The sequence below is a fragment of the Colius striatus genome, chromosome Z (genome assembly GCF_028858725.1).
Source record: "Colius striatus isolate bColStr4 chromosome Z, bColStr4.1.hap1, whole genome shotgun sequence".
Taxonomy (NCBI): Eukaryota; Metazoa; Chordata; class Aves; order Coliiformes; family Coliidae; genus Colius; species Colius striatus.
Genome location: NC_084790.1, coordinates 76,577,497 through 76,603,287, shown reverse-complemented (window position 1 = coordinate 76,603,287; position 25,791 = coordinate 76,577,497). Strand labels below are relative to the sequence as shown.

General features: G+C 57.9%; 1 protein-coding gene across 2 annotated transcripts; it reads left to right on the top strand.

The window, feature by feature from the left end:
- The first annotated feature begins 322 nt into the window (after positions 1 to 322).
- Positions 323 to 22,659, top strand: IL11RA (interleukin 11 receptor subunit alpha). 2 transcript variants are annotated; one of them, XM_062018189.1, is made up of 13 exons: positions 323 to 412; positions 17,814 to 17,913; positions 18,116 to 18,176; positions 18,288 to 18,454; positions 18,620 to 18,734; positions 19,616 to 19,648; positions 20,011 to 20,174; positions 20,306 to 20,469; positions 20,592 to 20,733; positions 21,160 to 21,255; positions 21,471 to 21,570; positions 21,899 to 21,981; positions 22,096 to 22,659. In XM_062018189.1, the coding sequence occupies exons 2-13, from the start codon at positions 17,814 to 17,816 to the stop codon at positions 22,110 to 22,112; spliced, it is 1,242 nt and encodes a 413-aa protein (XP_061874173.1). In that variant the 5' UTR covers positions 323 to 412; the 3' UTR covers positions 22,113 to 22,659. The 2 variants fall into 2 exon arrangements, with proteins under 2 accessions (XP_061874173.1, XP_061874174.1); XM_062018190.1 differs by lacking the exon at positions 323 to 412 and adding an exon at positions 12,635 to 12,715.
- Positions 22,660 to 25,791: the final 3,132 nt, after the last annotated feature.

The window sequence follows — 25,791 nt, the reverse complement described above, 5'->3', positions numbered from 1 at the left end:
GGGGGAAGGACCACGCACCCCGGGGGGGAAGCGGGTACCCCGGGAGGAAGGACAGTGCACTCCGAGTAGGATCGTGTATCCCGAACGGAAGGACCGCGTACCCCGGTGAGGATCGCGTACCCCGGGGAGAAGGACGGTGCAGCGCGGGGGGCGGCGGGGCGCGGGTGCGGAGCCGTCCCGGGTGCGGGGGGCGGCTGTGGGACAGGAAGCGTCCCGGGGCGGCGGCGGCAGATTGGCAGCGCACTGCTCCAATGGAGCGGCGGCGGCGGCGGCGGCTTCGCACCGCCCGCGCTCCCGGCCCCAGCCAGCCCGGTGCGGGCCCCCCGCCGCCGGCCCCGCTCCCGCTGCGGGCCCCGCCGCCGGCTCCGCACCCGCCATGGACAGATAAGCCGCGGTCTCAGGCAGGAGGAAGGTAAGGGAATCATCCCTCTGCCCTAGCCCTAACCCCAGAGGAATGGCTTCGCCGCCGCCCCGACGCCGCGGTGAGGGGCGGGCGGGCTGCCGGCGCCGCGCAGGAAAGCGGCTTGCCCCGGGAAAGTTGTGTCTGGGTGTCTGTATTCTCTCGCAAAGTAGCTGGAGTGGACGTGTATCCTCCCTCTTCCCCAAGACTGCCTGGGTCGGGGGGAACCCGGTGTTGCTCCCCCCTTCCCTGCCCAGCACGCCTCTGCCTGCCTTGCCTGGAGATGCTTGGGGAATGGACGGAGATCCCGGTTGGGTGTTTGAGACCCTTTCCCAGCCTCCAAAGACGCTTCCCCCAACCAGTCCGCGAATTTGGACTCCCCAATATCTCCGGGGGAAATTTTTCTGGAGAAAGGCTGGAACAACACCAGGCAAAGCATTGGGCGGGAAGGGCCTTCTCTTCTCCTGGGGGGTCCAAGGAGGGAAAAGCTGCTCCCAATTACGAGAGGCGCGGGAAGAGGCGCTTTCCCATGCGCAGGCACTGCCAGGACTTTCTGCCTGCCTTGTCCTTCTTCATGCCCTAGGATGCTGTCTCAGTCACAACTCCTCTGCCAGCCCCTGTGGGTGCCCAGCCCCAGACTGTGCCTACTGCCACCCTTGCAGGCTGTGTCACCCTGGTCCCCACCCCATTTCCTTTCTGAGATGGAGAAGGGTATCAAAGGGGTGCACAGTGCTGAGACTGGCTGAAACGTTGCTGTCAGCAAACTGAGATCCCACTGTGACAGGGCCTGAGGGTGCCTTGGCAATCTCATTTTTCTTGTGCCTGAGCTCCATGGGGAGAAAAACAGGGCTGCACTAACTCTTGGACATGTTGCCATGCACAAACTGATGCTGGACTGGCTGGCACTGGTGGTATAGCTAGTGCCAGGCTGCTGGGGGCTGGTTGAATGCCTCGGATGCCGGGAGGTGCCTGCTCCTTGCAGGCTGCAGCCACATCTGGCTATCTCATTTGCAGGAGGAGGTGGGGTGTTTGCTTATAAGAGGGCAGGTCGCAGCGTGGTTACACACAGGACTGCATGGAGCTCACGGCATCCCAGATAGATGAACTTCATAGGCAGCTGCAAGCTGGCAGAGGTCCCTTCTGGAGCAGGGATGGGGTTGGGACATGGACAAAATGTCCTCCCAGCACCCATACACCCACTATACCACCACCCTGGCCTTTTTTTTTTTTTTTGGAGAGTGAAAGGAACCATGTCTCATCTCCAGAGCTACAAACTGACCTTGACAGCCAAAGTGGGACTGAAGTTGGGGACAGAGGCTGAGTGGGGTTGTGTGCAGGGCTGGATGTCACCAGTGGTTGATGCACAGGGATTATGGGGTGCAGTGGGGTGGTGGGGAAGGCTATCTGGGGGTTGCAGTTGAAGGCAGAGATTGCCTGCAGGAAGATGGGAGAAGAGCAGCCTCAGTTTTGCCCTGCCTCCCGCTCCATGAACAGGAACCTCGCATAGAGGGGAAAACTTGACTTGATTGCATGTCTGATAAGCCACTTTTTCCCCATTCCAGAGAGCTCATCCTGTTGGTGGGGGGAGGAGGATGCTTGGCTGAGTGCAGGCCCTGTTTGTGAGGGATGAATGAGTGACTCACGGCGCAGCGAGTCTCTGAATCGTGGCAGTGGTGGTGGTTCCCTTCTGTAGCTGCTGGGTTTATCAGAAACCCTCACGCTAGGTGGGCACACATCTGCATCCCCTTGCCTGCAGGCACCCTGCCTCACCCAGCCCTTCTCCCCCAGCTCACCTGGACCATCCTGAGTGGTGAAACCTTTCTGCTTGGACAGGGACAGCGTGCAGCATCCTCACCTACCATGAACTATCTGAGCACCCAGTTCACACCCTCCCTTTTGCCTCTGCTTTTGTTCAAAGGCAACTTCAAACTCTTCCTGCTCATGCAGGGCTCAACCTCCCTCCTGTTTCCTGCCAAATGCGTTCCTGGAGAGCTTATTCCCCCGTGGGTTTGTGCCAACATTGTGCTTTTAGTTCAAGACCTTTTCTCCCTCTCCGGTGTTTACCCTGCTGTATTTATAGCTTCCTCATTAGGTTAAACAAGCCAAAGGACTCTTGCCTCCTCTCCTCCCGTGGGTTTGGCTCTGGAGGAAAACCCCTCACGAGATGCGCCCCGCAGGAGGGGGCAGGTGCCGACTTGCAGATCTGCTTTTCTCCCTTGAGAAAAGTTCAGCACCTCTCCCAGCTTGTTCCCCCTCTTGTTGAGGCACGGGAGAGGGTGGCTCTGCCTCTGCCAAAGATGTAGCCAAGGACAGAGCTCAAATGGGACAGGAGCTCTTCCCCACGGGCAATGAGCTGGGGCCTCGCTGGCGGGATGCTGATACAAAGCCAGCATCAGGAATTAGCCCTGGGATGTCTGGGGTGACTCGCTGGGATGTTTAGAGAGCTTTTGGTTTTTCTAAGTGTTCCTGTGGTTACGACAGCATCGCGTGTGTGAAAATCACCAAGTCTCTCTGTCTGGGGATGCAGTGACCTTATGACACGAGTTCCTACCAGCAAATCTCTCTGCACCTCCCCGTGATGGTTTTCTTCTCCCATCCAGGCTGTGAAGGTGGGGAGGGGTGCAGATGCTTTGCAATCATTGTGGTTGAGCCATCTACTCTAACAGCCAGATTCCCATGGACCATTTCCATGGAAAAAGGAAAATTCCTCTGGAAATTAGAAGCAGGTTTGCGGTGTCAGGGATCAGTGTGTTAATAGGAATTATCTCTCCAGTCTGGCTGCTTCCCAGGTCTGTGAGTCACCCTGACACAGGAGTGGGACAGGGTGAGCTTCAGGCTCTTATGGATGGTCACAGCACCCACAGCTCCTGGAGCATGTGCTGGGCTCCCTGGTACAGGCGGAGGGCTGGGCTGAAAGGTACGATTCTTCCTTCTCTCCAGTCGTATGAGTCTGGGACATGGGGGGATAAAAACCACAACCTTGGCAACGTCTCCTCCATCTCAGGTGTTTTGGGTGGGGAAGTCCAGCAGAAGAGGGACAAGAAGTCAGTCAAGACCTGATATATCTCTGTCCTACCAGGATCACGTGCTGTGTTCATGTGCGGCCAACAGAGCTTGGGCTTCCTCCAGAGATTTAGTCCTTGCTGAACATGCTGATGAGGGATTTTGGAAGGGTCTGCCCAGGAGAAGGTCACACATGTTGGTGTGTTGCTTGTACACGTTTCCTGAAGAGGGATTGGGAGAGGACAAGCAGGCTGGAGGGACCTCATGACCTAGCATTGTCAGACACGAGGCTGGCCTATGCAGATGGCGATGGCCAAGTGACTGCAGGTAACACCCTGCATCAACCAGGAGAGGGAAGGATACTGACAGCATTCTGGAAATCAATGCAGGTTTCCCAGAGGCTGCTCCTCTTTGGTCCTCTCCTCTCGATATGGAAGCAGCCAAAATAGAAACAGCCTAATAAAAATGGTTATGGACTTGGAGAGATTGCCTTATAGGGAGAGGTGGAAAAGTTTAGGACTCCTTCATCTAATGAGATCCTGATGGTGGAAAAAAGGTCACTTGGCCATCATCTGGTCTACCTCACCTCCTGAAGTGAAAAAAGGGATGAAGAGCTTTGCTGAAAAGCTGATGCTGGAGAAAGAGGGAATGGGGGAAGCTGCCAGCTTTGGGAGAGCATCGTCTCTGTAGCAGCCTGGGGAACGTCTTCTGACTTCAGCAGATAGGGACTACCTCTGAGTTCCATCCCACCTTGGGGAGCCCCGAACAGGGCTCAGTGCTGCTGCCTACCATCTTACTGGCAGCCTTAAGGGGTGTGGATATCTGTGCAGCAGAGCGTGTGAGAGGCAGTGGGGCTGGCACAGCATCCCTGGAGCATGTCCCTGTGGGCTGGTACAGCCATGCCTGTCCAGCTGTTTCCTTCACCTTCCTGTGCTTTCACCAGCCCTTTCCTTTGGGACCGAAAACCCTCCATGCCTCATCCGGACCAGACCGATAGCCTCAGCTGGAGCCAGGGACCTCGCCAGCCCCTCTTTGATGACGGTCGGCACGGGCATTGGCGCCTGTTGAATTCAATAACGCCATGAAAGGTGCGACTCGGCTCTCGCCTTCCTGAAAAAGCAGCTAGGATAAACCAAAAAGTGCCATCGTGCAGGGTCTTCACTGTGTGCCAGCCCAGCACCGTGCTGCTGTTGCGACAGAGCTCCCGACAGCTGTGCTGCAACAGCCCTGCAAGGGTCCCCAGGGACGGCTCGGCCGCCGTGGCCCGGCTTGGCTTTGCGAAAGCCACTGTCACGCAGAGTGCCCGGGCCAGCTGGCATCTCCCCAGACTTTCTTGCAGGGACAGGGCCAGCCCCCAGCCCCTGGGGGTGGGTCTGCAGGAGCCTTTCCTTTGCTTTCCATGAGTTTTGCCTGAGGCCTGGAGGCTTAGGAGGAGCTGGTGGACCCAACCAGCTATTGCTCCATCCTTGTCTTGCAAGGGCCAACACACAGCCCCAGGAGGTTCCGCAGTGCTTCATCTGCTTTTGATTTTTTTTAGCTCCTGTGAGGCTCCCAGAGGGCTGTTTCATACCTCCCCCGAGGCTGCTCCAGCTTTGAGTTTTGCAGCTTTATGGCTGAAGCATGGCTGCACCTGGAGAAGCATCCTTTTTCCCTGGCCATCCTGATCCCACTGCTGGCCCCGTTTCCCCTCTAGAGAGAGGACTGTGCCCACAGTCCTTGCATCCCAGTGGCCAAAAGCAAGCTGGGTGCCTTTCTGCTGCGTTCTCCCCTCCCCACAGCCCCAGATGATGTGCCATGTCCCCAGCACAGAGTTAATGGGCGAGCAAGTCCAACCATGCACGTAGGATTTTCTTCCTCCAGTGCCTGGCAAGGTGCCTCAGAGCCTCTTTTTCACTTGTTTTCCCCATCTACCAAGGGCAGAGCGACCCTGAAGCAGTGTTTAGCCCTCCTGGGGCACACAGGGAACAGGGCACAGGGAACCTAAGCAGTGCTGTCAGCAATGTGGCTGCTGCTTCTCCAGCAGCAGTAAAGTTTCAGAGATGGCAGCGAATGCCACTCCGTCCACAGTCTCTTACCGCAGCCATAGGAGGGTGGAGCAGAGCCGGAGGCAGCATTTGCGGCCAGCTCTGTGAATTTCCAATTACCAGCTCGCCTTGCCACCGTGCGAGAGGTTCCTGCACCTAATTTTTGGTGAAACGATCCATTTTTCTCAGTAATTTAATAGCGTGGGCAGGCTGCTTGCTGACAGAGCGCCAGCAGCCAGCACCGAGGAGCCTGTGTGCCGGGCTGCCGGCCGTAACCACCTTCCCCGGGCGACACAGGAATGCTGACCTAATAGAAAAGACATTTAAAGAGGAGTTTCAGAGAGCGGCTCAGCTGAGATTCGGCTCAGGCTCAGGGCTGCGGGCTGCAGCAGGGTCTCCGTGCCTCGGTAGGCCCTGGGGCCTGGCCCGGGCGAAGGGGACATCCCCAGTGGGAGCTGGGGGAGGGCACGAGCCCTCCCGGCTGTCAGTCGGCACAGCAGACACTTTATTTTCTGTGCGAAAAGGCTGCCTGGGGGAGGCTGTCCCCAGTTGTGAGCTGAGGCTGGGTTCAGTGCCCGGCTGCGGCTCACCCAGGGCTGTTGAAGCCGTGGCGTTTCACTCTGACATTTTCCAAATGAGATGTTTTGATTTTTGTTTTTTTTTATTCCTTCTTTTTTCTGTTAATTTTATTTTGTTCCCCGCCCCAAGGTAATGTTTGGAAGCCAAATTTAGCTTGATGTAACTCAAACCATTTTAAAAAAGTAAAACCGCTGAAAACCAAACAAGGCCTATCATTTAGAACAAAATGTTTTGGTTTTCATTTTCCTTTTGGCATGAAAAACACAAACCTTTTTTTTTTTCCCTCCTGACCCACAAACAACTTTTTTTTTAAATCTTTTTTTTGTTGTTGTTCCTCCTGTTTGTTTCACAGGATCCTGGTTGTGCCCTGTGGATGGGGGACAGGCGAGCACCAGGGCTGTTCCTGGTGGGATGAGGATCCCAGGGCAGGTGTTCCCCCGTGGAAGCTGCAAGGATTTTGCAAAATCCCTGACTCAGCTGGGAGCTCCTTGCAGGAAAAGGAGACCCGCGGGCATGGGATTTGGTTCCATCCTGTTTTTCCTAGGGTGGTGTGAGCCCTGGGGCAGAGCACAACTATGCCATGGATGCTGTGCCCCTCTGCTGGGCATCCCTGCTGGGAAGGGCGAGCTCTGGCACTGACTTCTCTTCTTGTTTATTCAGGTTTAAAATTAATCTGACCTTCCCCTGTTCAAGGTTGTGCAAGCATGGCGTGTCCCTGAGCAGTGAGCTCCTGCCAGCCCAAGGACAGCCGTGTCTATCCCTGGCATCTGCTGTCACTGTCCCCTCTGGATGAGGTCCCCATCAGGATGGGGTTTCTGGGGGGGGCTGGGAGACGGTGGGGCACCCACTCTCACTGTCGATGTTCCATCTTCCACTCTCGTTGTTGGTGTTCCAGCTCCCACTCTCACTGTTGGTGTGCCAGCCTCCCTCCTGTCAAAGACAGCTCTGGCGTGCATCAGTGCATGGTTAATCCTTCAGTGCAAGCTGCCAGGAGGCTGGGTGCCTGGGTCCGGCGTCTCCAGGCTGGGCGAGGGATGTCTGCAATGCCTCTATCCCAGGCAGGAGCCCACATGTCACAGCCAGCCATCCTTCCCCCAGCCCTGACCCCCTCCTTCTTCTGCCAACCCAGTGCTGCATCCACCATCCTTTGCCAAATCTCAGCCCTCTGCTCTGCCACAGCCTCACCAGGAAAGGAGCGGGGAAGGGACGATGAGGAGGAAAGGCGGGGCCAGCTCTGGTGCAGCAGCAAACGCCCAGCTCATCCACCACCTGATTTTATTTTATTCCCCTCTCCGTGCCTCTCTGCATACCACAGCCGTGCTTTTTATAGCCCCCAGCTGCAGCCTCGGCGTGCTCCCGGCCAACTCCCCGCTGCGGCCCCGCTCGCTCAGTGCCAGCAGCCCTGGCCAGGGAGGGGATGGACGACATCCCTGGGGTCCCCACAGCGGTTCAGCAAGAGGAGAGCACGGGCTGTGGAGGAAGGCAGATAATTAAACCCTAACCCAGAGCCACGCTCCCGTGCCGGCAGAGGCATTTAAAGAGCCGCATTAGTCACCCGAGTCGCAGCCGGCGCGTGCCACGTGCCAGGTCGGAGGCGAGTGGTGGCAGCCTGTCCTTCACCATCCCCTCTGGTGCTGCCCAGGGGATTTTTTTCCAGCCTGCCAGAGCCACTGATTCCTTCCATGAGCCAGTTTGCTCTGTCGTGGGGGCCATCGGTGGTCTTCCTTTCATCCCCAATCACCCCCTAGGCCCTGAGGAGGCCACATGGCTATAACAGAGGTTAAAGGGAGATTGAAGGTTCCTACTCACACTCTGGGAGCATTTTTATGGAGTTTTGCTGCTGCGTTTCCACATCCTGCAGCAGTTTCTGCGGCTGGGGTGCTGCTACGGGGTCCGGAGCAAGGAGGAGGAGATGAGACGTGCGGTTCTGTCACCAGCTGCATGCCCAGAGCATCCCTCTGTTGGGATGTGGGGTTTGCAGAGCAGGGGCAACGGGCCAGCGGGCGAGGAGTGAGCATCCTCGCTGGGAAGCAGCGGGGGTAGGAGCAAGGGGGGCCAGCGTCTGCCTCCTCATGCTTTCTCCAGACGTGATTTCACCGCAGCGGGGAGGGAGCATGGCCAACCGTCGGGCCTTGCTCGCCCCAGCGGCACCCGGCTCGCTTGCTGGGGCGTTAGTCATTTGGGCTGTGGCTGGGGACAGGGTGTGCCCAGGGTCCCCACGAGCTGGGGAACGGGAGGCTCAGTGAGCTTGTCCTTTGGGATGCTGCCTGGGTAAAGGCAGAAGGACAGAGGGATGGATGGGTGGATGGGGGATCTTCTGGGTTCATAGCCCACCATCTCCCTCCTCACTGCCTTGGAGAGGGGGCACAGGGCAGCAGTGATGCCTGACACGTGCCATGCATCTCCAGCTGAGGAGGTGGGGCACCTCCTGGTGTGACTTTTTGGAGCTGGGCATGGGAGCACAGAGGCAGAGGAGAGGCTGCAGGGAGGCAGCATCCCACTTCAGGGATGGATTTGAGGAAGGGGCTTCTGCGGAGGTTTGTGGGTCCTTAGTGGTGGGGGTAGACCCCAAGGAGACACGTGGGACCCTGCTGTGGCCCCTTGCTCTGCGTGAGCACCGGGGGTGTTGGCTGCCTGCGGTTAATTTTAAACCTCATCCAAAACACCATCCAACTCATTTTGCCTCGATGAGGGTGGCAGGGAGAGGCTGGGCAGCGGAACACCATCGGTGCTGCCACGAGGCTGCCACCAAGCAGCTGTGTCGGAGGCAGGGCAGCGGGCAGGGAGCTGCGGGGGGCGGAGGAGGGGTTGTGCAAGGGCGATGGGTTCTCCAGGAGTGCCAGCTGTGATTTTAACTTGGTGCGGGTGGCTGCAGAAGCAGGAGAGGGAGGGGGAGGGGACCTCCCGAATTTGTTCCCACCGGAAGGTGCTGGGCTTCGGCCTGTGAGGATTGGGGTCTTGCTGGCAGCACCTCAGTCCTTGGGTGAGCTGGGGGTGGCCGGGGGGGTTCTGTGGGAAGAGGGAGCTGCCTGTGCTGCTGCCGGCCAGGTGCTGAGCATGCCGGGAGCGTGAAAAGCCTCAGAGACTCGTTCTTAAACAAGGCTGCCCTTTTATTCTCCTTTACGACTGCATTTTAATATCCACAAACACCCCTCCCTCCCCGTGCTGCTGCCAGTGGAGGCTGTATCGCTTGTGCTTGGCCTGCCGAGAAACCCCAGCCAAACGCTGGGCCCCAGCACGGGGGAGAGGATTATTTTTCCCCCTTCGTTTTTTGGGGATTTTTTTTTCAAAAAATTTTAATATATGTTTTCTGTAGCCCTAATTAAATGGGTTTGAGCCCTGGCCAAGGCAAATACACCTGGGGGAGCCTCGTCTTACAGACCCCATCTGCTGCATCGGGGGCTCTGCTCCCCTCACAGCCACTGCCTGGCCTCTTTATAGGGGAGGGGGCTGCTGAGGAAGGCAGGGAGGTAGGACTGCTTCCACACCAAGGCACTGAGCAGCCTCCACAGAGGAGGAGGAGGAGGAGAAGGAGGAGGAAGAGAGACCAGCGAGGTGGTGCAGGGAGATGGTGCAGAGGCAGCGGGGGCACCCGGTGGTCCCACAGCAAGAGCCTTATCCAGCCTGGAGCTGAGGTATCTGGCCCTGGCGCCGGTGCTGCAGCAGTGGCACAGGAGAGGGTGCAGTGGGGACCAGAGAGGTTTTCCTCTCCTGGGGTGACAGCATGGGCACACCAAGGGGGTCGCAGCTCTCAGACCCTGTGTGTGCCCAACACACAGGATGTAGGGGCTTCCCAGTGTGTCTGCGTGTGTGTAAGGCTGCGGGACCACCTACCCAGTGATACCCATCCAGGGACCTTTCGGGAAAGCAAGCAGGGTACGTCAACGTGCCAGCCCACCACAATGGCTTGCACTGACAGCCAAATCCACACTGGGATGAGCTTCGGGTGCTTCTTCCCATGACTGCTGGCTTTCTTGTGGGGCTTTTTGTCTGGCCTTTTCTCCCTGTGGTTGTTTCAGGGGCCACCCCCACAGCCCCCATCGCCAGACACCCTCGTGCTGTAGATTTCACACCAAATCTGTGCCTAGCCAGGAGAGCTATTGATGGGGGGCAGAAGAGAGGCGATGGGAACAGGTCTCTGCTTGCCTGCACTGGGGTCTCTCTTCTGTGACTGGGGTGCATGTTCTGACAGTGTGATGTGGGACAGGGAGGAGCAGCACCCTTGAGTGGCACCCAGCACCATGGCTCAGCCTGGAGGACATCTTGTCCTCTCTCCTGTGTGCCATCTCCCAGGGACCTGCTGTGCCCCTGCTCCATCCTCAGAGATGGATGTATCTCTGGCTGGTGCTGCAGAGATGCTCCCTGCAAAGGGAAGCGCTCTTTCCCACACCCTGGTGCATCCAAGCACTGCATCAGCATCGCCTCCTCAGGGCAATAATAACTGCAGCAGCAGCTGAAAATATAAAATGTAAGATCTGGCCTTATCAGGACCCATCAAGTGATGATCTGGGCTGGGGGGTTTGTACAGACTGGGATGTACCTCTGTCCCCCTGCAGCAAGCGTGCCAGGCTGGAGGGTTTTCCTGTGCGTGGGGGAGCTTCGGGGCAGAGTGGCTGCTGGTCTTTGGTGCCTCGGGACAGAGACAGGGCTGTGCAGAGGGCAGCTCAAGTGTTTTGCAAAGAATTTTGGAGCTGCCTTGGCCTCCAGTCAGAGAAGGCTGCAACGGGAACATTTCGAAATTCTTTTGGACGAGGAAAATTCCACAGGCAGCCCCCCTCCAGAGAAAGTTTGGGATGGCTGAAATGTTTGTAGTGAGAGGCTGCTTGCTTTTGTTTACTCTGAACTATAATATTGGGGGCGGGGGCAGTGGGGGGGAACCCAAAAGGAAAAAAAAAGAGACAATAGGAGCTTGTAAACAGAGCTGGCCCCAAGCAGGGCTGAGGCATCTCTCCAGCATCGTGGAAGGAGATGTGTCAGCATGCTCACTGCATTGCCCTGCTTTCCCCCTGCTTGGGTACGACTGTACTTAACCTTTCAGAACAACTTGTCTGGGTTAGCTAATTTGGCTTTTTTCTTCCCCATCAGAAGAGGAACTGGAGGGTGTTTCTCTAGTTTTTTCAGCTCAGGTCTTAGGGCACATCCCCAGGGCCTACACTGCAGCCCCCAGCCTCAGTGGTGGGCTTCTCCCCCAGCTTTTCCTCACTTCTTGCCATTTCTCTCCTTTTTGCTTTGGGGCCTGCCATGTGGTTGACCTGTCATGTGGAGGGGGGCATGGATGCTAACGCAGCGAGGTGTTTTCCAAGCCTCCATCCCTGTCATGTGCCTCATGCCCTGCTGATTATCCCACTGGCTACCAGAGCCTGGCACCAGCATCCTCACACCACACCTTGCCAGCAGCCTGCAATTGCCATCTTCCCCCAGCTTGGGGACACTGCTGGTGGAAGTGTGAAGGGTTAACGAGCCACACTTTGATGTTGGCTTTATTTGGCTGCCCAGGTGGCCCTTAATGACACCTCAAATCCTTCTCTGGCCCTAAAGAGATTTTGTTTTGCAAAAGGAGTGACAGCAAATTGCTAGCTGGGGGAGCATAGGGTGAGCTATTTATCTTGGCCCTGCCACCCTGCAGAGTTTTGGCTGACCCAGGCACCTTCATGCCTCAGGGATGGAACTGAGCCTGATTGCTCCCAGGCACCAGCAAGCTTTGGAGCACAGGGAGGGATGGAGGGAGCAGCAGGCAGAGGGATGCTGTGGGGCCCCTCTCCTGCTCAGAGTTCACAACTCCAGGCTTGAGTTCATCAGGAGGAGCTTTGCATCTGGAGGAGCTTTGCATCTGGAGGAGCTGGGTTTGCGTGGGGCAGTCGCCGTGTGTACATATATATGCCTGTCCCCTATATATATGGATGCAAATGCATCCAGCTTATGGGGGGAGTTTGTTCTGGAGGATGCAGATTCTGCCAGAGGGGTGAGGTGCTGGGTGAGGCTGATACTCAGCTGCCCCGCCGTACCGGGAGCTGCACATTCACCCAAACCTCTGCCAGGCAGGACTGAGTCCAGGAGCAGAAAAATATCCCAAATCCTAAAACGTTCCCGGGACAGGAAAAGCCTTTCCCACCCTGCTCTAATCACAGGGTAACCCAGCTCCCTGCCAGCGGGTCCCACCCGTGTCCCCAGATCTGGCGCTGTGCCCGTCCCGCAGCCCGTGCCGAGGATGGCGAGGAGCAGCCCCCGCCACGAGCCCATCCCTACAGCCTAAAATTATTCCCCCAGCTGTAGAGAAACCCACTGTCGCTACAGTTCCAGCACCGGTGGGTTTCTTTACAGCCGGGAGATTATTTTTAGGAATTTCTCCGGCGTGTGGCTCGGAGTGGGGAGGGTGGGGATGGGGACAGAGAGGGGGGACCCTTCTCTCCCCGCTCCGAGCTCAGCGCTGCCAGCTGGCGTGGCGTCGGGGCTGCTGGCTGCTAACAGAGCGCTCGCTGTTTTGGCCCTTGCCGGTGCCTCCGGTTACAACCGGGAGCCAGAGACTTCTCCTTCCCGTGGGATGGAGCAGGGGAGGGCGGAAATCGGGGCGTTGGGGTGGGAGTTTCCCAGCCGGGGTAAGAGCAGAGCCTGACCCTCCACAAAGCCGCCGGCATGCCTAGGTGTGTGGTGGCCCCCCGGCCCCCCAGCACCGGTCCCGATTGCATCTGACAGCCCACGGAGCAGAGAGGTGACCCTGGGGGTGTGGAGGAGGGTTTGGGGCTTGACTTTGGACACCGGTGGGGCTGTGGGAAGCCAGGCATGGTCAGGGGATGTCGTGTGGCGGTTGGTCTGGGTTGGATGGAGGTTGTGCATTGTAGCCAGCCGTGGAGATGAACTCCTTCCCTGGGCAACGCTGGGTTTCACCCCACTCCTGGACTGTGTTTGATTTAGCCACACATTTGGACTGTGCTGGGGTTAACCCTGTGTTTGGGCTGACCTGGAGTTTAACCCCATGTTTGGACTGAACTGGGGTTAACTCCGCTTGTGAGCTGTGCTGAGTTTAGCCCCAGATGTGGGCTCCATCTTTAAGCTGTGCTCGATTTAATGTCACATTTTGTCTGAGATGGATTTAACCCCAAGTTGAGCTGGATTTATCCGTTCATTTGGACTACACTGGATTTAACCCCGAGTTTGGACTGTTCTGCATTTGATCCCACTCCTGAGCTAAATTGGGTTTAATCCCACTCCTTGACTGAGCAGGATTTAATCCTGCTCTTGGTATTTGTGGGGTATAATTCCATGTTGGGGCTGGCCTGAATGAAACTCCACACTGGGACTACGCTGGGTTTAGTTCAGACTGTGCACAGGGTTTATTGGAGTGCACTGGCCTCACTGGGAAAGTCTCCAACTGGTTTTACTGGTTTAACTGGGGTAATTCCAGTAGGCTGGGGTTCCACTGGCTGCAGTTGTGCTGTGTATGTGTGTGTGCTGGCTCAGCTCAGCCTGGCACCGTGCATCACCATCAGACGTGAGGGCCCACGGGTGCTCAGCACCCACAGAAGCCATGCAGAGGAAAACAACCGTTTTAGAGATTCCCCACAGCACCAGAGGGGTTGAGAACAGCAGGCAGAGTTCTCTCCTTACCATCAGGGAGCATCACCTCAGCAGTGACCAAGGAGGGCAAGGAATTGCTGGGTGCTGTCAGTGGTCCTGGGGACTGTGTACGGCTCTGTATGTGGTGGGAGACATGCTTCCCTCCCTGCCAGCACCCATTGCTGCCCTTTCTCTGTGCATCCATCACTGAGAGAGTGCCAGTGGCATTTAAGGGACAAACGTGGCCAGTTGCAGGAGACTGTCCCAGCAGTGGGACCTTGAAGGTGCTGGAGGTCACCAATGCTGCAGGGGTGGGTTGCTGAAAGGTTTCTGGGCAAATCAGTGGCTGTGGGGATAGACTTGGGCCACACTGCATCTCCTCAGAGCACAGCACTGTACTTCTTCAGGGCTGCCAAGAGAAGAGGGAGTGAGTGATACACTGTGCTCCCAACCCCACACGAAAGCAAGAAGAGAATTCCTGCTGCTTTGAAATGCCACTGCCCTTGGCTGTGGGACGTTTCCCATAGAGCCTGGGCTGCAGGGCCAGGAGTGCCCCCACAGCTCAGGAGCAGGAGTACAGCATGATACCCTCTCTAGAGCACTAGAGCTGGCCAGTATCAGACATCAACCGTTGCAGTGGCTTTTTGCAGGTGGGTGACTCCGGCAGGGCCCAGCACACAGCAGGCAGAGCTGGCAAGTGCTCTTGAGTTGTTTATTTGACACATCCCTTTTGCAGCAATGCTGCCCCAGACCACCCTGGGGAGAGGTTAGGAGGCATCCCAGGGTTCTGTGCTTGATGGGGAGCATCCTGTGTCTCCCTGTTGTCACCTCCACCCCCTGCAACATGACATTACCTGCTTGTATGCCCCCACTACCACCCCTGGCTCTGCGTGCAGCTCGTTCTCTTTGAAGAGTGACTTCAAATGAAGCAAAACAAACAAACAAACAAAAACCCAACCCAAACCCTGCTGCCTTTGAAAGTGCGGAGTGCAATGGAAAGTTGGCCTCCTCAGGGATCTGCACTGGGCTTTACCAGGCCATAGCACGGAGCAGCTCTGCCAGGGGGATTGTCACACCCTACATGGGCACCGGTGCTGGTGCACATGGCTGCAGTTTTGGGGAATGTGCTTCAGTTTGGATGCAAGAAGGGGGCTCATGGCAGGATTTCTCCCCACAGCTCCCCTAAAACTTTCAGATGAGCTCAAGTGGTGCCCAGTGGCAGACAGCAGGGTCAGTACAGGATGGAGAGTGGCACCTTGTGTTTTTGGCTCATATGCATAGGTGCCATGTGCAGCTTGGTCACCCTGGCTGTTCTGGGGATGAGAGCATCCCATGTCGAGGGACTATGGTCTGGGGCCCTCCGTGCTGGGGCCAGACTGAGTGCCTCTGCCCTGGCCATGGCCATGGGACGTCACACAGCCCAGGGTGGGTGGCAGACGCCTCTCGGGCCAGGATTAGCGTGTGGGGAGGAAGAAAAGCTCCCATTGTTCCCTCTGTCCTGGCTCAACTCCAGGACTGCTGTGCCGGGACTCCCTGTCCCTGGGATGTGTCACGGTCAGGGCAAGCACGGATGGATGCTTTCTCCACCTGTGTGCCCACCCATGGGGGAGCAGAGACGCCGAGGGAGGTGGTCTGGCAACACACGTGTGTGTGCTTCCATTTGCACGCCTGTTTTCCCTTTCAGGGAGGGCATTTGGTTGCAGAAAGTAAGTGTCTCGTTTCTGGGCAGGCTGTTTCGCAGTTCTGCCTGGCCCAGAGCTGCTGGCCCCCTGCCACGCCGCTGCACTCCGGGCGGGACAGGGCTCCGGGTCTTCCCCTGCTCTGCGGCTCCTTCCCCTTTTGTTTGTGGCCTTTGGGCAGGCGAGGAAGGGCTTGCCCTGTTTCTTCTCTCTGTGGTGGTGCTCGGTTGTGGCTGGGTTTTGGCAATGCTCATTTACTAAGCCAATGTGTGTGTAGGGGGGATACTCGGTGCTGCCTTTGTCCATGCTGCACTGGCAGGGGTGGGCAGCTGCCCGAAACAGCCCATCTGATGCACGGGAAGCTCATGGGTGCTGGGGTGAGGATTAGGAGCACTCTAGAGGTGGGCTCTGGGACAGAAGACACTGAGGGTGGGAGGGATTCAGGGTGAGCAACGAGGGCTTTCCATGGAGATCCGGGGTTGGGACCCAGCTGGGATGGGGTCTGCAGAGATGTTCTGTGCCACCATGTAGGGGTCTGAGGTGCCTCTGTGTCAGCAGGCAATACCGACCACAGCCAGGCTAATGAAACAGGGCTTATGCCTGGATGCAAGTCGTGCCGTGCCCACAACTCTTCCCTCATCTGTGCCTTTCAGTACTGGGGCTGCAGGGTCATTTTTCCAGGTGGCCTTGAACCAGTCAGCAGCCCTGAGACATGGCAAACTCATGCCAGCACCCAAAGCATATGCCCGTGCCCAGAGCAGCACGGTGGGTGGTGGGTGCAGCAGCTCTGCCTTCGTCCTCCTCGGTGTTTGCACAAAACCCCAGGGCAGTCGGGAGAATAAACGGGTTTATTTTAAAACTGTTTCTCTCTCCACGCTAACACTCTCTCCCTTCTCCCTGACCCCTCTCCAGCACTGTCCCCTTAACTCTGGCCCACGTGGTCTCTGGAGTTATTTTTGGTTGCTGCTTTTAAGTGTATTTTAAGTCCTTTATTTTTTTCTTTTTCCATCACCAGAATATTTTACTTTCAGGCCGAATGTTCCCAGTTAGTTACCGGCATAGTTTTGGCACAGGCCTGTTAACTGACGTTTCTTGGGAACGCATCTATGAGTGGTTTGGTAGGAAAAGCTTATGACAGCCTCATGAAATAATTTACATTTGGGTGTTGTGTTGGAGGCTGCCTGGCATGTTCAGGACAGGGTGGGTGCGGGGTGCCTCATGCCTTCCCCCTGCACTCACCGGACTGCAGCACACCGCCTTGTAGCTCTCGTAGTCTTTCACCACACAGTTTGGTCCACAGCCATGGGTACCTCCCAGCAGGAGAGGAACTGGAAGCTGCTTTGGGGAGGCTTTGCAGGGCTGGAACATTGCTCCCTGGATTCCCTCAGCTGTTGGAGCTGGGTGACTCAGGGGAAAACGGATTTACACCCACGAGATGCAGCCTGTGCTTGGGTCTGGCAGGGAGCTCACTGCCTGCCTATGCCCTCAGCCTCTGCTCACCTGAAGGAGGGAGCAGAGCCCAGCAGTATGGTTGTAAACAAACAGGCCTGGCCATTCCTGAGGGTCTTCCAGGGAGAAACGATTCAAACATTTGTGGCTAGTGGCAGGCAGGGTGGCTGATAGGGACAGCATAAGGCTGCTGCTGATACAGATGGCGTGATGCTGGCCAGGACGGATGCCCTGAGGTGGTGCCAGCTGGCACAGGGAGGGTGATGGTGGCTGGGATGCACAGAGCAATGCTGGCCGTTACGCGCAAAGCTGTGCAAGTGGGAACAGGTGGATGGCCCCTGAGGGCGATGCTGGCTGGAATGGGCAGGGTGATGCTGGCTAGCACAGACGTGGTAATGCTGTCTGTGCTGTGGTGAAGAGACCCTGGTGTGTAACCAGGGTTAACCCACGGAGACTCGGATGCATATCTCTGACTCAGCATCCCCAGCTCAGCATCCCCCTCACTTCTTGCCCGAGACACCCTGGTCATCTCTGAGTGGGAGGAAGGAATTTCAGGACCTTTCTGCCTGGGGCCTCAAATGGTCTGGAAGGACACAGACCAGGCCTGCAGTGGGTCCTGGGATGAACCATGACATGGGACCTCCAGCCAGCCTCACTGTCAGACTCACTCTCCCTGGCTGTGTGAGCCTGTTCAGATCTAACTGCTGACTTCTGCCATGTAAACACAAGCCTGAATTTCTGTCTGGTCCCTTTCCACTCCGGCTGCACCAGCACAAGTGTCTAGACCACCCTTGGACTGGGAGCCAGACAGAGCTCCTGATACAGGACAGGGTGAAGAGCCCTTAAATCCTGACAACCCAGGCAGCTCTGAGCTCCTAGTCCCCCTTCCAGGCATAGGGACTCCTGGGCAGCCAAGGATCCACAGTGACCATGGCATGGACCCTGCCAGCTGCCCGGGCTCAGGTCTCAATGGAACAGTCCCCATGCTGTCCCCAGCAGGATGGCACAAAATGAGAGGGAGATGCCCCGTGTGTGGTCTTGCAGTGATGCTCTGGGTTGTGGATGTTGCTGGATGCCCCCTTGCAGGGGTAACACCTTCTCCCTTGTCTATTCTGCCTCCTCTAGATGCACAGTCCCATCCCACGCCTGGGCAGGGTGATGGTTTTCCTTGCAGCAGCCCTGGCGTCAGCCTCCTTCACCATCCCTGAGGGCTGGGGAGAGGAAGGTGAGCCCCACACACCCCCCAAAAAAATCCCTGCACAGCTTCTTGTGTCCCAGTCCTTCCCAGTCGCCCATGATGGCACCTGCATGGAGCAAGACTCCCCCCGCAACAGCCAGCACTCAGCTTGTCAGGGGTGTACAGCCCCAGGCGTGGAGTGGCATGGGGTGCTAACACCCGTCTGTGGATGTGTTGTTTGTCCCTCCAGGTGTGCAGTACGGACAAGTGGGGACAGATGTGACCCTGCCATGCACCGGTGCCTGCGCTGGGTAGGTCTTTTCTGTGCACATGGGGGGATTTACGCGATGGGATGGTTTACAGGGTGGGCTTGGGGAGACCTGGTCATCCCTTCCCTCTAACACCCATCACCTCCTCCCCAGCTCACCAGTGCAATGGAGACGAGCGGGTGCTGGGTCACTGCCAGAGGGCTCAGCGGTCCGTCAGGGAGCCCTGGTGCTGCCACAGGCCAGCTTGGCCAGTGCAGGAACTTACAGCTGCCACGGCGAGGATGGTGGCCTCCTGCACACCGTGTCCCTGCGGCTGGGGCGTGAGTAGCATGTTGCGGGATGGGGTACCAGGGGGTGTGCAGCCCCACTGGTTTGGGCCGGGGGTGCGCCAAGAGGCGCTTTGTAGTGACACAAGGATCTCTGCATGCTGGATGGGCTGTGGGACTGGGAATTCCTTGCTGACTATCACTTACCCCGCACCCCAGACCTGCCCGGAGTCCCCTTTGTGTCCTGCAGAGCATCCGACTATGAGAACTTCTCCTGCTCCTGGACCTCCAGCATAGAGACTTTTCTCCCTACCAGATACATCACCACCTACAGGTGCTGTATCCCTGCAGGGCACGGGCTGGGGGGTTCAGGGAGTGAGCACTGGGCCCTGACCAAGGATAACCACCAAATCCTGATGACCATTCAACCTGCACCTTGAGTTTGCCTCCTGCCCCAAAGACCATGCTTGCACCAGGCAAGTCATGTTTTGGGGTGAGCAGAGCAACAAACATTTGCTTGCTCCAAGGGAGGCCCCTCAGCAGCTTTTGAAGACCAGCACAGGCAAGCTCCCTCCCTGCCAACAGCTCTGCCAGCTCCAGAGGGGCTATAAAAGAGAAAGCAGGTCATCTGGAAGCTGCCGAGTGATTCGGCATGCTCCAGGATGAAAGCAGCCCCAACGGCAATGCTGCTTCTAATTATCCTGGCAAGCCAAATTAGTGGGCTTTGAAGTCAGCTAGAGCTCATAAAGCACAGCCCTGCTGAAGGCTGCAGGAGCAGGGGGCTGGGTTATTGTCAGGGTGGGGGCCATGTAGATCATCAGGGGCTCAGTTGGGAGGAGCCGGTGGAAAGCAAGGGGCTTGGGGGACAAAGCTGGCTACCGAGGAACTGCTTTTATCCATGTCCCTGTACCTTTGTTGCTTCTGCGTGGTAAAACTTTGGACAGGGGAGGTTGATTCTCCAGGGAAGTCCCTCCTGGGCACCCTGCTGGCTTATTCTGGACCTCCAACTCCTGCTGCCAGGCTGCTTGCCGTCAGGCCTGGGCACAGTTTAGCTCCGTTCCCCCATGCTGTGTTACTTGTGTGTGTCAATGTGGGACCAGGGGACTGCTCTGCATGGTTTAGAGACCTGTGTCCCTCCTCTGGTTCATGGTGGAGTTGGCTTTTATGCTGTCCCTTCATCCTTAGCATCTGCTTTTCTGTCTCTTTCTGTGACAGGAAGAAATCACTGACAGGTGAAGAGAAGCGGAGGTAGGACTGATTCCCTCCCCAATACTGCTCCCTGGGGACTGGCTCCCATCCCAAAGGCTCTGCCACTGTCCTCAGCAGGGTCCCCAAAGCAAGGACTGGGGGTCCTCATGGGGGAGCCTAAGCCTGAAGGCCTGAGAAAAGGGTTTTCCCAGGGAGAAACCTTCCCAGGAGGAACTGTGGGGCTGGGTTGGAGGCCCCTTTGGTCATGCTCAGAGGGACGTGCTTGGCTCTGGAGAAGTGCAGGCAGCTGAGCCTCCTCCACCAGGCTTTTGGCATGGGGGCCTCCGTCCGTGGCACCTCCCTGGCAGACTTGGGAAACCCTGCATGGTAGGCAGGGGCAACATGTCACCACCCATCCGCAGGAACAAGAACGGGCACATGGGGCCGTGCCTGCAGGATCCATCCCGCCCCAGCACCTGCACCGTCCACGGGTCAGAGTTCTGGAGCTCCTACCGCCTGAACATCACTGAAGTGAACCCCCTGGGCTCCAGCTTCCGCCTCCTCGACGTCACCATGCAGGCAATCAGTAAGTCCCCACCCACCCACGCCAGTGCTGGTCCATCCCCAGGCATCCAGCCCTGGGTGGCAGCAGGGAGCCCAACAGCCCTCTGCATGGCACTGCGGTGCGATGAGGGCTCCCTGTCCTCTCCCACACAGTTAAACCAGACCCTCCAGAGGGTTTGGTGGTGGAGCCCATCCCCCTGGCCCCGCGGCGGCTCTTGGTGAGCTGGAAGTATCCCTCCTCCTGGCCCAAGGAACCCCACTTCCAGCTCAGGTTTCGCCTCCAGTACCGGCCCATCATCCACCGCTCCTGGTCTGTGGTAAGCGGTGGGCGAGGGAGGGCACAGCCAGCGTGGGAGGGGGTGTGCAGGGGGCTGGGGAGGGCAGCGAAAGGGAGTGCCCCTGCCTGCCTGCCCCACAGCCCCCCCTCTGCCCAGCACAGGTGGAGACAGTGAACCTCTCCGAGGTGATCACGGATGCCTTCGCTGGGCTGGAGCACGTGGTCCAAGTCAGCGCCAAGGATTTTCTGGATGCAGGGAACTGGAGCGAGTGGAGCACTGAGGCCCGGGCAACGCCAGTCAGAGGTGAGAGGGGCACAGGCTGCAGCCCCCAGCAACTCTACTGAGCTATGCCATCCCTCCACAAAGCCCCTCCAGCGTGCCGGGCTGTCCCTCTCCCCATGACACCCAGCCCCCCAAATAATACACAGAGCAAGTCCCCGCTCCTAAGGTCTCCTGGCTCCTGGGGTCTCTTGAAGTTAATCCAAAAAGCTGGTCCTGTGCGCTGTCCAAAATCCATGGTGAGAGGCAAAGCTGCGGGAAGGTGCTGCTTGGGGATGCCCGCCAGCCTCAGGGCAGAGCAGGGCTCCCAGAGCACTCCGAGCACCCTGTAGGCACCCTTGGGCTCGTGGAACCCCTGGGGCACAAGAGCACCCTTCTTCGCTCCTCTCTGTGGATCCCTGAGATGCTTCTCGTGCTTTTGGGTGTTTTCCATCATCTCTGCTCTTCCAGATCTGGCCACTACAGTGATTGAAGAAACCACTACAGACACCAGCCTGGAGAGCGTGGCCGAAGAGCCCTCCCAGGCTCCCAACCCTGAGCCCATCAGTGAGTAGAGCTGGGGATGGTGGGCAGGAGTGGGGACTGTCCACAGGCAGCTGCCTGCCTGGGCACCACACACGTGGCTGAGAGTAACAGGAAGAGCCTCTTGCCCCATGCCTGCGTGTGGCTGGGGGTGCTGGGGTGTCCAGGAGCTTGCAATAGGGCCCCCCAGGTTCCGGGAGCTGTGGCATCCCTTGGCCATGACAGTCTCTCTGTCCCAGACCATAGCGATCCCCTGGAGAAGATGGCTGTCCTGGTGTCCCTTGGGATCTTCGCCTTCTTCGTCCTGGCTGCTGTTGTCGTCATCACCATCCTCATCTGGTAGGGGCTCTGTATGATTGCTGGCCCCATCCCACTCTGCCCCCCCAGCCCTCATCACAGGGTGCTCCCATGTGCCCCCTAGGCCTGCATCCCCACATTCCCTCTCATCCAGCTGCAGCAGGGCTCTCCATGCCATGCTGTCTCGCCTTGTTGCTATCCCAGCACTGCGACCAGCTGCTGCTGTAGCCCTGGAGCTGACCCTCTGGAGTGGCCATGCTCAGCTGGGCACACAGCTGGACACAACTGGATGGGGATGCAGGGCAGGATCCCTGGGGCAGTGCCCAGGGAGCCTTCTTGGGGCCCTCAGCCACCACTGCTCTGTCCCCAGGCTCCGAGTGAGGAAGCACGGCAAGGACAAGACCAAACCCCACAACTTCTTGGTTGCTGCCACCCACTTGAAGGCACTGCCAAGTGAGTCGGGGTTCAGGGTGGGGGGGTAATGGGGGCAAGGCAGGGGAGGGAGTGTGGGAAGTGGAGTGGGGCAGGTCAGTGCCCTCCCCAACCCCCTGCCCTCTCTCTCGGCAGAGGCCCAGATCCTGTAATGAGCCCTGGCTGCTCCCTGCTCCCCACGCCCGCTCGCCCGCCCGTGGGACTTGATGCCACTGCTGGCCCTCAAAGACCCCCACGCCTCCCAGGTCACCTCACGGCCATGGACATTGCTGGAGCCCTCAGCAACCTGGGGGTGCAGGATGGACCTTAAGGAGAGAGGCTTAGAGAAGCTCCTCCTGCTCCCAGGAGTTTTTCGGGCTGCCCGTGCCCACCCGGAGTCAACCAGAGTCACTCTGGACTGAGGGCAATGGGTCAGCCCCACCGCTGCACGCTGCTGAACACATGGGGATAGATGCTGAGCCAGCTCCACTTCACTGCCTAGTGTCGAGGGGACCACACGTGTGGGCTCCATGGGGGGCTGGGTGTCAGTGAGCAGGGGGTGCTGAGCCCTACCCGTCACCCCCCACCAGCCACCCTCAGGCAGAGAGGATCTCTCCCACACCACCACCACCCCATCCCTCTGCCCCTCTCCCCTGTACTGTGGCTGGATGGAGAAGTGATGCCAATAAAGGGGGTAGCATTGGCACACCCCAGGCGGGACCCCGTTGCAGATGGTGCTGGGCCAGGGGGAGGTGAGTGGCACTGAGTGAGATGCCAACATGGGGATGGTCCTGTCAGGAGGTCCTCAAATAGGTCAGCCCCCTCCCCAGGCACCAGGAGGGGCTGAGAGAGACCCTCACCCGGGCCAGCCCTTGCTGAGTGCCAGAAGAGGATGCAGGCAGCTGCCTGGGATATTTCTCTTGCCCTCACCAATGCAACAGCAGGGACAAGACCCTCTGCACAGCCCCTTTTCACTCTCCGTGTGGCCCCCTCCCTGCTCCTCAACCCGGCCCCTCTAATGGCTTCCATGTGTTGGCACCTCCCATCCCCAGCGCTCAGCGCCAGTGGCCCAACGAGATCCAGATGGGGCTGGGTGGAAATTCAGGCAGCAACGGCACGGGAAGCAGAGCCAGGAGGGGACCCCTGTGCCTGCCGGGTGGGGAGACGTGTCACTGCTGACTTGACCGTGGAGATGCCCTTGAACCCAGGCTATGGGGGGAGGTTGTAGCAGGGGCACCTCTCCAAAGGCCTCTCATGGGGACTGGCTTGGAGGGAAGCAAGGCAGCGCTGTGCCTTTTGCAGCAGTTTGTGTGCCCACAGACTCCTCTGCCCTCGCTGGGTGCCCCTGCACTCCCACCCTGGGTGTAGGGGTGTGGGGGCTGCCCATGCTTGGCTTTGCAGGGCCATAGAATCATTTTGGCTGGAAAAAGACCTTCAAGATCAACAAGTCCAACCACTAACCTCACACTGCCAAGCCTGCTGCCCCAGCCCCTTGCTGGCCCTGGTGAGTACACTCACCCTGAGTGAGGGAGATGGGGGGGGTCATTCTTCCATCTACAGGGTGCTACTGGGGTGGCACATCCTCACACAGGAACAGGGGTCTCCCTGGAGCAAGTAAGGCAGGTCACCAAGCTGGGGAGGTATAAGGGGACAGATTCTGCCCAAGCTTCTGGGCTGAACAGTCACATCCCTTCTCCCAAGTGCATCCCAGAACTTGCCAGCTCCAGCAGTGTCACACTGCCATCAGCTGCTGGACTCTGCTCCCCAGCACCTGAATGAGCCTGCACCCTTTCTGATGTTTCACACTCACCCTTGTCTCCCCTTGGTCCCCAGTGTGGCACCGTCAGCTCTTTTCCCTTGGGCATTTGAGCTGTGGTTGTCCAGAGGATGCTGCTGAATAGGGATGATGCCCCTCCCATAGCTGTGGCTTCAGCATTTGCAAACTGATCTCAGTGGTTTCCCAGCACCTGGTGCTGGTTTAGAGGCTGACACTTGCCTGAGACACAGTAACTCAACAACCGGAAAATGGGACAGTGTGGGCTCTGCCCACCATTTTCCTGCTTGTAAGCTCCAGAAAGTCCAGGTGTAGTCCAAATAGAAGGGAGTTGCTGCTGGCTGGAGGGGCAGAGACCACCAGAACCTCTCATACCTGCAAGGGATTGTGTGCAAGCACTGTGCAGGCAAGCTCAGATGAGTAGATGAGAAATGACAGACAGAGGGGCCCTATGGATGTGCTGTCCCCATGTAGTAAGCCCTGTGTCCCCTTCCTTAGCTTGCCTGGCCAGACAGTGGGGATACTCAGGACCAAGGCACCTTGATGGCAAGAGGTGCCCATCTGGTCCTCATTGCCTTTTCCTCTCTGATGGAAGCTTTAGAGCAGGACCTGACAGCTGGAAATACCAACAGCAGGCACCACAAAGTCCTTCATTCCTGCAGTGTGGCTGCCTGCTGGGATGCCCCATGGCTCTGTCTCCTGCCTCAGCACACTGTAAATGTCACACGTGGGCATCGGGGACCCCAAGGAAGCAGCAAGTTCAGTGCTCAGGGGACTGAAGGTGCTTGGTGCCGAGTGCTGCACTCCCAGCTGCCCGGTTGGGAGGATGCTAGATGTGGGCAAACAGGGCTTTCCACTGGATCAGAGAAGATGCAAAGGGAAGGCTGGGGTGAGCAGCGATCTGGGATAAAGGAGAGGCCTCCACATGCCAAAGTCAACTTTGCCTTCAGGCTGCGGAGAAGAAAAACAGGAAAGGACCATGAGAGCAGTCCCAGTGCCGGCACCTCCCTGTCCCACCACGGGGCCAGGGCACTTCCTCCAGGGCTCGGGCTCTTTGGTGGCCCGCGCAGCCGCCGAGCGAGCCGCAGGCTTCCTGCTGCAGGCTGGAGCCCTGCCTGGACGCACCCTGCCCGGAGCACGCACAGACGCTTCCAAAGATGCCTCGCTGCTGTATCGCACCATCCCCAGGGTGGATGCTGTGCCAGGATCGCTTGAGGGAGCTGGTACAAGCCAGGCCTGGGGATGCTGAGGCTGTGCCAGATTCCAGCTCCTTGGCGGGGACAGGGACCAGGCCAATCCCAGCAGGAGAAAAGTGCAGGAGAACATGGCCTGAGTCAGGCACTTCCAGCAGGCAATACTACATGCCAGGGAAGGTCCCCAGTGCCAAAGTGCTCAAAGGCCAATGCCCATGTTTCCATTCAGCACGGGGTGGGCCCATCCATAGCGTCTCTGGGCAGTGAATGGGGTGCATCGGCTGCCCAGCTGAGAGTGGGGCTTGTTTAGGAAAGCAATAACCTGGGCAAAAGCTTTTGCAGTGGGATGCTGGCTGCGGGCAGTTGTGCAGCGGTGTCTGGGCTGCTGGACTGCCACCAGTCCTGCCAAATATCTGGGCTGGCCCTCAGACCTCCCCTCCTCCTCTCCCTGCCTCGCTGCCAGGAGCAGCCCACAGGGAAGGATTGCACAGGACTGTGAAGAAAAACAGTCTCAACTTACCTCTCATGGCTGCTCGTGCTTCCTTCTCTGCCACGTCCTGAGCAAAGGAAAGAAGCAGATACAGCTCCAACAGATCATGGAGGTGAGGGAGAAAGGAAAGGGTACATACACTCTGGTTCAGCAAGGAGGGAAGGATGCATGGACTGAGGGAGAGAAGGAGCCCTACAGATGCATAGATGGATGCATAGATTGGTTGGCAAAGAAAGGAAGAGACGGATGGATGGACAGTAAGTCTGAACACCCAAATACCATCCTAAACATCACAGATGCTTGTTATGCAGAGGCTGACCTATGAAGATAACCAGGAGGCCAAGTGTGTAAGGCTGGCAAAGGGACGCCCTTGGGCAGTGCAAGAATGGTGTCTG

Coding starts and splice junctions, on each gene's coding strand:
- IL11RA (XM_062018189.1), top strand. CDS start 17,814: ATGCACAGTCCCATCCCACGCCTGGGCAGGGTGATGGTTTTCCTTGCA. Junction 21,256..21,470: donor TCCCAACCCTGAGCCCATCA/GTGAGTAGAGCT, acceptor TCTCTGTCCCAG/ACCATAGCGATCCCCTGGAG. Junction 21,571..21,898: donor GTCATCACCATCCTCATCTG/GTAGGGGCTCTG, acceptor CTCTGTCCCCAG/GCTCCGAGTGAGGAAGCACG.